The 9678-nt window shown below is 40.3% G+C and overlaps 1 protein-coding gene across 1 annotated transcript in view; it reads left to right on the plus strand.

The window, feature by feature from the left end:
• Window positions 1-456: 456 nt before the first annotated feature.
• Window positions 457-9678, plus strand: part of LOC101847637 (glutamate receptor ionotropic, delta-1) — a gene marked incomplete at both ends in the record, with an annotated part of 15033 nt that continues 5811 nt past the window's right edge. Inside the window, 4 exon segments of the mRNA XM_013079282.1 lie at window positions 457-717; window positions 3214-3395; window positions 7473-7673; window positions 8095-8244. Of these exon segments, the coding sequence (XP_012934736.1) occupies window positions 564-717; window positions 3214-3395; window positions 7473-7673; window positions 8095-8244 (687 nt within the window).

The raw sequence follows: 9678 nt of genomic DNA on the forward strand, positions 1-9678 counted from the left end.
GAGGTGTGTGTGTATTGAGTGGGAGAAAAAGGGGAGGGGGGAGTATCACTACACAACGTGTGTATGTGCATTTGTTGTGTGTGTATACGACTATTTGATGGGCTCTTTATTGGGTTCTGGGGGTGTAAAATAGCATCGCATAAAACATAGAACAAGGCAAAGTACAAAGGAGTGTATCACAAAGGATGGACTCCAATGACTCCAAAAATTATATGATATAAGATAACAGCACTCTTTGTTCCGTAACATGGGCCACAATAACACGTAATCACAGTGAATCATCTTAAACTGAAATGCCAAACATCCAGAACAACCAATCAAAAGCTGTCTTTGAATACACATTTGTTCCACCGGAAGAGGCACCCATCTTCCCCCACCCCCGCCTTCGGTTTATCTGTCGTTGGTCCCCGTCGTTTGTCCCGCGTTTCTTATCTCACATTCTTGATCACTCGTCAGGTTGCGCGTCGCTGGATCGTCGGTGCTCAGTGATCATCACCATCGCCAGCTGCCCTTATCTCCTGGCCCTTGACGCTTGGACGTCCGAGCATTACATCCCGCACATCATGCTCGACCTTGACCTTACACCCTGTCCGGCGGTCTCTTCAACCTCCATCCACCTCATGCCACCCAGACATCTGAGGAGTGAGATAATGAGACTTCTAGTACAAAAGATTTGGAAGTGGAAGGAAATACTTTTTATTTACGACAACTTTTTAGGTAGGTATTTCGAGAGGCAGTAAGACTCTTCATGACAATAATGTTTGACAAAACTTCTGGGTATCTTTTCAGAAGTCTATGAATTAAGTTAAAAGAAGTCTCAGGTACAATTTTAAAGAGTTAGAACGACTTATTTACCTACACCCCACTTTGCAAAAAACATTTTTTTAAATATTATAAAGCATTTTGAATAGTAGATATTACGAACGATTTAGTAACCATCCTGTATTCACGCCAACATCTCTCTCTCTCTCTCTCTCTCTCTCTCTCTCTCTCTCTCTCTCTCTCTCTCTCTCTCTCTCAACACACACACACACACACACACACACACACACACACACACACACACACGTTTTGCCTTGACCTGTTTTGTTCCCTGCGACCTCATCGAAATTTGTAACTTGGTTTTCTTTGACCAGGCTTCAGGGAGGGAAGGGTGCTAAACCATTGCTGACTGTAAAAAAAAAACAAGCCACCTCGACAACGCTTGGATAGAATCACTTACTCTAAATCAATAGACTTACTAAGGAGAACATGCCAGAACTAAAACAAAAACAAAAACGAAACAACTAACTAGCTTTTGCAACTTGTCGAGTAGCTTAGTTAGCTCACTTGTATAATCCTTTCGATTTATCAGATGTTATATAGATTCTGTTCTCCTCACTTGTTGTCTTCCCTCTTCGAGTTCCTCTTTTTCCCTCTATCCTTCTCGTTCTCTCTCTCTCTCTCTCTCTCTCTCTCTCTCTCTCTCTCTCTCTCTCTCTCTCTTTCTCTCCCAATTGTCTTCATTTATTTCGTTTCCTGCTTACTTCTAACTCTTTCCCCCATTTTTGAGTGATGTCTGCCTAATACCATAACCAATTAACTCCCCTTTCATATGACGATTGGACAACATGCCTTTCTTTCCAAAACTATACAAAGGGTAACGATCCTTCAGCAATTTTCCCGAGTAAAACAGCTAATGGTTTAATCATGTATCAGTCACTTGTCCATGTGGCCAGCCTTTGTTCGGGGTGAGGGTGCCTTTGTTTCCAACAGCTGTAGCTCATTGGGGGTAGCACCCAAAGTTCCGGGAGAGAAAATGAGAAGTGTCATTACAATAGGACCGTGAAAGTCGCATTTTCACCATACAAAGTAATGACGATTTCCTTTTTTTCCCAATGGTTTCTTTTCCATTGAGTGTTCTTCCCAGTAGTAAATGGCGTACTTTTTTTTTACGTCAATACACCTTCGCTTGTGATACAATATACTCTTGACACAGCGGTCAACAAAGGTTCTAACTAAAAAGCAATGACATTTTGTGATTCGAAAACAATGAATTCACACACTGTTTGTGGGCGAGGTCCTGAAACGTAATCAACGAAACAAAACATCCCAGTTCTAGTTTCACCGAAATTCTGCCCTAACTCACACTTAGTGTATTATTAGTAGGTTTACATGAAGATTAATAAAATTCAGACTAGTCTGACACTGACAGTTCATTTGTGGATCTCTGTCATGGGTGTAATCTTCCGAGATCGAGAGAGGACCTCACGATCCGGGTACTGAGGTGTGTGTGTGTGTGTGTGTGTGTGTGTGTGTGTGTTTGTGTAAGGGGGTAAGAGAGAGAGAGAGAGAGAGAGAGAGAGAGAGAGAGAGAGAGCGAGAGAGAGACAGAGTGAGAGACAGAGAGGGAAAGAGGAAAAAAGAAGGTGAGAGGGGTAGTTGTAAAGCTGTTAAAGATAGATAGAGAGGGGGGGGAAGAGGGGGTGGAGTTGAAAACCGTGTTTTGCCTGCGTGTTTAAACTCTCCTACAACAAGCATTTTTCTGTACAGAAAAACGATTCCCAATTTACAAAAGTGATGTACGGTTGATATAATATAAAGGCATTTAAATCAATTAGGCATCTAATGTATGTGTACATACATTAGATGCCTTATTAGGCATCTAATATCACATGGTATGTGACAGGTGACAAAGCATTTTAAATAAAGTTGCTCATTGCTTTCTCTTTTACATGGACGTTTCGTTTAGTATGTTACATCTGACTTTTGATCCAAAAGTGTCACGGCGTGTTGGAATCAAGTGCTCGTCAATTTTTGGACATGTGGAGTTATTGGTATTATCTAAAAGATGATTTATTTGCCTTACTTCCAATGAAATAATGTCCAGTTACCTTAAATAGAACTCAAGATATTTGCGACTGAAGGAAGTGAGGCCGGATGGTATCAGTGGTGAAATTAGCGAGAAAATGGCCGCCAAAGTTTGGTAACTCCAATAGCTTATGGGTCCTTGAAAACAGAAAAATGACATATTTTGTGCCGTTAATCAAGTTTTTAAGTGAAATTCACATGGGAATGTGTTTTGTATTGACCTAAAAGAGGTTAAGCCAACAAATAAAAATTGAATACAAATTTCCAAAGTGGCGTGAGAATGCTTTTTTCTCCGATTTCTGTGTTTTGGCGACCGATTGATTTCACCACGCTGATTTAATCGACTCGTGCAATACTTCACAGACACTGAGTCCATGACAGACTTGAAAGCAACACTTCATTCACTCTCCGTGAGTACTTACCTCGTTCACGTGGAGCAGGACATGCCTAGCTCAAAGTTGGCCCGGATCCTGAAATCGTCCATCAACACGCACTACATCTTTGTCGCCGCTAAGTCTGGCGTCTTTGCAGAGATCATCAATCAGGTAAGGAACTCGCAGACTCATCAAACTTCTGATAAGTAAGTCGCAATGATAAATTAATGTTGTTCTGATGGTGTTGATGATGATGATGATGATTTTTTTTTTCGTTACCTTAATAGGCCTGACGGACTTCACAAAGAAATCTTCGAGCGATAGCGAGGCTCTTTTTCTGCTCCATTGTCAATATGCTTAGCGGCACCTTCACTCGTCCAAATAACTCCATTCGAACTGCCATTGCTCCTGGACATTCAAACATATGTTTGATATCCTCCTTTTCATGGCAGCATCTTCGGCAACATGGGCTGAGCTCTTCAGGTCTAGACCTGATGATGATGATGATGATGATGATGATGATGATGATGATGATGATGATGATGGTGCTGGGGATTAGTCTATTATCTATTTGTGGTGGCCGAATTTTGCTATTCAAAGGGCTTTTTAATAGCTGCATCGATCGACATGCGGTTTTCGCCAAAAGATTCTTTAAAATATTCTCAAGAGCACGACGCCCTTCGTTTTTTCAGTTAAGAGACAGTTTTTCAACAAAAAGCTCAATTTATTTATTTCGCCGATCACTTTTGTAGGCCGACGCTTGTGTCTTTGTAATTTTAGAAAATCCGGAAGCCATATTTCGCAAGGCACATTTTGTTTTGAGAGTATAGATCTAGACCTTATAATTTTCTGCATCTCTCAAGGTTTATTGCCCCATTCCAGTAGAGTGTAAATATAGTAGGCCAATGACTTTTAGTTGATATTAAAGCACGGATCATTCCTTTCATTGAAAGGGGGCCCAGCTTCAGGGCATTGAAATAAGTCGTAATCCTACAAAAGAAAATCTAAACCATAGAGAATCAATGTGGATTTGGAACTTGGGTTCTCACCAAATCCTCAGTGGTCTTAACATCGACAAGCCACATTTCAGAGACCTAAATTACCACGTAGGGTACTTATCACACTTTTTTGAAAGACTATGCTACGATACAACTGTTTCTACCCTAGTTACTGTGACATTTATGATTATGTGTCCATCTATGTCCAAAGTGGACAAATGCGGTGAAGTTTGGTCTTTGTAGTGGGGTGGAAGAAATACGGATGAGTCAACTTGTACTTTTCTACCTTGCCTTTGCGCTCGTTTCGAGAGGACATAAAGTTCCTACCTGTGTGGAATTTAAAGTTATACAAATTCCTTTCCTTATGTAAATAATATATGCCACTACTACTAAAACATCTGCTACTGCTTCTTCTACTACTACTACTACTACTACTACTACTACTACTACTACTACTACTACTACTACTACTACTACTACTACTACTACTACTACTACTACTACTACTACTACTACTACTGCTGTTGCTGCTGCTGCTGCTGCTGCTGCTACTGCTGCTGCTGCTGCTGCTGCTGCTGCTGCTGCTGTTGCTGCTGCTGCTGCTGCTGTTACTACTGCTGCTGCTGCTGCTACGCTACTACCACTACTAGCACTATTAATTACCTTTACATTAATATTAATGGTCATATATAATATAATATGATTTGACGTACATACTATTTTATATTCATACCACTTCTTGCCATAACCTTCAATTTTCTCTGATCTTCCCGATTTGTTTTTATCGCGCCTTTTGACATTATAACGTGTATTCGCGCACTTTTGTTGCTATAGCTTGTAGTCAATAGATTTTCCATTACATTTTTGTACATGTACCTGAAGAAGCCCTTTACCTGGCGAAACGTCGAACTTATTAAATTTGAAAAGTCTACTGAGTCTCAAACCCATTTCTTATTCCCTGCTATCTATAATGATGGTGCTGGGGATAATGATGCTGATGAGGAGGAGGAGCAGGAGGAGGAAAGGAGCAAGAGGAGGTGGAGGAGGAGGAGGAGGAGGAGGACAATAAGAAGGAAAAGGGTGAAGATGATGTGTTTGATGATGATGATGATGATGATGATGATGATGATGATGATGATGATGATGATGAGAGGGAGAGACAGAGAGATATATAGAGAGGGAGAGAGAGAGAGAGAGAGAGAGAGTGAGAGAGAGAGAGGGGGGGGGAGAAACAGTTCAGACTTTCTTTGTTTGTCCCCTTTCCTTGATACATACAGCGTTTACACTCCACCAAGCACAAAAATCTAATTCTGATTTGTTAGTCCGTCACATATTTTGGAATTACCCTCCTGAAGTTGTTTTGGGAATTTTGCAATCGTTTCTTTCCACGCACTTGGTCCAACCCGAAGTTTGACGTCAGGTTCAGGGTTTTCGCCTCCAAATGACTTTACAGTGTCGGTGAGGGTGTTGCAACCCATACTTTAATAATATTATTGTTGTCAATGAGGAGCTAAAAACTCTGTCTACTCTGGGGGAGGTAATGAAAACAGCCAGTCTGTAACTTTGATATACAAATGGAACTCGTTAAAAACTGACTCTCCCTTCAAGGGCACTCTCTCGTTTCACCAAACATCGTACAAACGCTACCACCTAAATATTACCGATCGAGTACTGCTGTGAATAAATTGAGTGTTCATTAAACAAGAGCCCCTGTAGAATAGGACACAGCCGGCCACATACGGATCTGTTGTTAACCGTTTGGACCCGGAAGTCTCCACGTTTACACAGGCAGTGATTTTAGAATGATTAGCGTCACTCGGGTCCGGTCATCTATCAGCCTGTCGATAACGTTCGGCTCTGTCAGGGGAGGGGTCGATAAAGGTGGGGTCTATTTCCTCATTTCCTCTACAGGTCACCTGCAACCATTAATGATTTATTGTACTTGACGTTTCCTTTTCAACATGTTAGTCCCCAGCGCTCACCTGAGCTTTCAACTCTGTAACATCAACAACGTTAGTCTCGCAAAAAGGGAAACAATAATATCATATTAGGAGTTATAGGATTATAGCTGAGCATTGGCTCCGAAATTTGGGGGCTTAACTATCTGTTACGAGGTTTGGGGAATGGAGGAGAAATGTCAATGTTATGCTATTTCTTTTTTTTTTCTTTTTTTCTTTTTTTTCTTTAACAAAACCCATTGAATCTAGGCCTTGGCACAATCATTTATACATGTAGTAATGAATCAAGAGACTTATAAATGAGAGTAAGCCAGAAACAGTACAAAAACCAAACAACTAACTGAAGTGCATTTCAATCGTAAGACTATTGCGACTTATCGTACAGCTTAGACCACTCCCGCGTTGTATACTCGTTAAGATATCACCCTGTCTCACTCTATCTGTCTATCGTCTATCTGATTTTCAAGCTTGCGTTACTTCCCCTCATCCGCATTCCCTTTACCTTCTTGTATTCCACCCCTCCACCAATCAAAATCAATAGCGACGTTCGTTGTCTAGTGGTTAAGTTTCCTTTCGAAAGATTGTGGGTTCGAACCCTGTCATGGATCGTGTCTCTGGAAAAGGCACTTTAAACAAATATTTCTCACTTCAGCCAAGTCGGAATAGGTACCCGAGTATAGACAGCGAAATATCGTGTCAGTCTGTTAGTGTTTGAGCGCTTCTTGCACTCTGTTTCCCGAGAAGCCGATAATGTTTCTGAATGTTCTATGGTGTTCTGTGATACATAGTTTAGACTGTAAAGCGCATATTATATTTTGTGTTGTTGAGCAGATGTGCGTATGCAAATGCTATGTAATTATGGATTGTTGTTGGGGTTGTTTGTTTTTTTTTAGCAATTTGTGCTTTAAATAATAATAATACGATTAAAATGATAGTGGAGAGTATCCCCTTTTGTTTAGTAAAATATTTTATCCTATTCAGCCCGAGTTGTTCGGGGCAGGTAGGGTCGAAGCAGGACGCCTGTTAAAATTTCGAGTGTGTAGTTGTCGAGGGATCTAGTGTTGTTTTCTCTTTCTTGCGTATCAAACTATCAAACGTCTATCATACTTATCTCCCCTTCTCCTTTTCTTTGTATATTACTCCCTGTTATCACCTTCTTACTTTCCGTACTCTTATGACACAGCTGTCTTGCAAGTGCCGTAAAACTCTTACTAAAACTAAACTAAAACTGAAAGCTTTAAAATGTCTCGACGGGCTGTACGATATTAACAATCTTTTTCAACCTCTTATAGGCATATCCCCTGGGCACATTGTCCAAGGACTACAAATGGATGATCATGTCGGACGGCAGTTGCCCCCAGCTCCTGGGCCGACGAGAACTCCGCAGGAGTAACGTGCTGCTCCTGAGGGCTACTCACCTACAAAAGGAGGCCTACAGGCTCTGTGGTAGAATCAATTCTTTCACCAACTCCAGCCAGATTTATGTACGTGCCGTAAGTTCATGGGTCCAGATGGAGCTGGAATTTAACCAATGAAAATGTGGCCACAAGGAAGTAGAACTTAATGAAAAATCTAAATCGAAAGGAACTGTTTTGATAAAAATACATCATTATTGCTCTCCGTGATTTCTATTTCTATTTCTTATTCTTATATTGTTAGAGAGAATGATTTTTCTGAAAGAGCATGACATCTTGTAGTTAAGGATTTAAGAAAGAAAAAGTGCATAGTGAACAATCTTTTAAATTGAAAAAAAAAATGGCTGTGAACTGTAAATACCAAGATTTTCTATGTTGCGCCATTGCATATTTCTAAAAGAAGAATATTTGCACCTAAACATTTCTGTCCTCCTTTTCAGATGTCTTTAAACACTGAAGAGTTATTTTTCACTTGTATTATTTTGTTTTCCTGTTCCAGCCGTGGGCACATTTACTGTCTGCAGGGATGGAGGCCTTTTTGCGCAGGTCTCTGAAATACTCGCTGCAGGAGTCTGTGCTGAACAGCAGAACAATCTGTGACGTCAGTTTGCGGAGCAAGAGGAAGAAGACGATCTCAACTGTCAGCAATGTGAGAGACACCGACTGTTTATGTTTCTCTCTGTGTCTGTCTGACTGTCTGTCTGTCTGTCTGTCTGTCTGTCTGTCTGTCTGTCTGTCTGTCTGTCTGTCTGTCTGTCTGTCTGTCTGTCTGTCTGTCGAACTCTCTGTTTCCCCTCTCCCTCTCTCTTTCTCTCTGTCTCTTTCTTTCTCTCTCTTCTCTTTCTCTCTCTATATATTATCTCTCTCTCTCTCTCTCTCTCTCTCTCTCTCTCTCTCTCTCTCTCTCTCTTTCTTTCTCTCTCTTTCTCTCTCCTCTGCCTTCTTCAAATCACATCCTATGTTTTAAATGTACTGATTAAATAGAATGAATGTAGAATGTGAATGTAACGTTTGGATAAAAATAGGCTACTCATTATACTTCTTGCTGAAATCATGTCGCAAGTTCGTTGTCGTTTGAGAGTGCGTGTATAATGTTTTATAGCAGTGGTACAGATGAACATCCACAATCTTGTTTAAAGAAGCTGTTCCCTGTGCTCTGTTCGTTTGCATTCACCATCACGCTAATGAACACCAGCCCTTCGGGATTTTTTTTTTTGTTTTCTTTTTTTTAAACAAGTACAAAGCCCAGATGCATAGAGGCTTCTCTATCAAAATGATACGCGTACCAACAAAGCTAAGAGTTTATTTTTCTTTAATTTTCTAAGCATTTGGTTCACATTAGCATATAAACTTTCTAAAATTTGAATTATTTTTAAAGTAAGTTCACGCTTGACAGACAAATAAAGCTGAACTTGAAAAAGAAGTCACCAATCGACACTCCCTCATTTTAACCATTAGACCATTGAGCTATCAAAACATCATTTACAAAAGAAGAAACATCATAGCAATACAAAGCCAACATGATTGGAAGCTGAGATCCAATTAGCGTGTCGCTGCACTGATTGTACACATATTATGAGTGCGATCAATGACTCATCGTAGCACTTAGCTGAAACAAAGCTAGAATTGACTAAAGAAATCAGCGTGTCAGCGTTAGCTGAACTCCACATGCTGTGAGCGTTTGCCAATATTGGAGGGTGAAAATGTAGGGTTATGGGGAAGCTGCCTGTAGGTATTACGCGTTATGAAGGCGATGTGTAGCCGATTGCTTTCCTAACACACCTTCAACTCGCTCGATATTGAATCCCCAAGCGTTAAATTGTCACTCTAGGCATGTATTATTACTACTAGTACAGACGCGTACTATTAATAATTGTTCATTATGTGTCTGTTAAGTTCATTTTTACTTCCTTTGTTTAGTGCTTATGCGTTTGATCATGGTGTTTGAGCATTTTTCTGTTGTTGTTTGGGGGGTTTTTTGGTTGTTTTTGTTTTGTTTTGTTTTTTTGTGGCTGTGGGTTGGGTTTTTTTTGGTTTGTTTGTTGTTTGTTCTTTTGGTGTGTTTTTTTTTGTTGTTTTTTTG

The sequence above is a fragment of the Aplysia californica genome, unplaced genomic scaffold (genome assembly GCF_000002075.1).
Source record: "Aplysia californica isolate F4 #8 unplaced genomic scaffold, AplCal3.0 scaffold00047, whole genome shotgun sequence".
NCBI classification, from domain to species: domain Eukaryota; kingdom Metazoa; phylum Mollusca; class Gastropoda; order Aplysiida; family Aplysiidae; genus Aplysia; species Aplysia californica.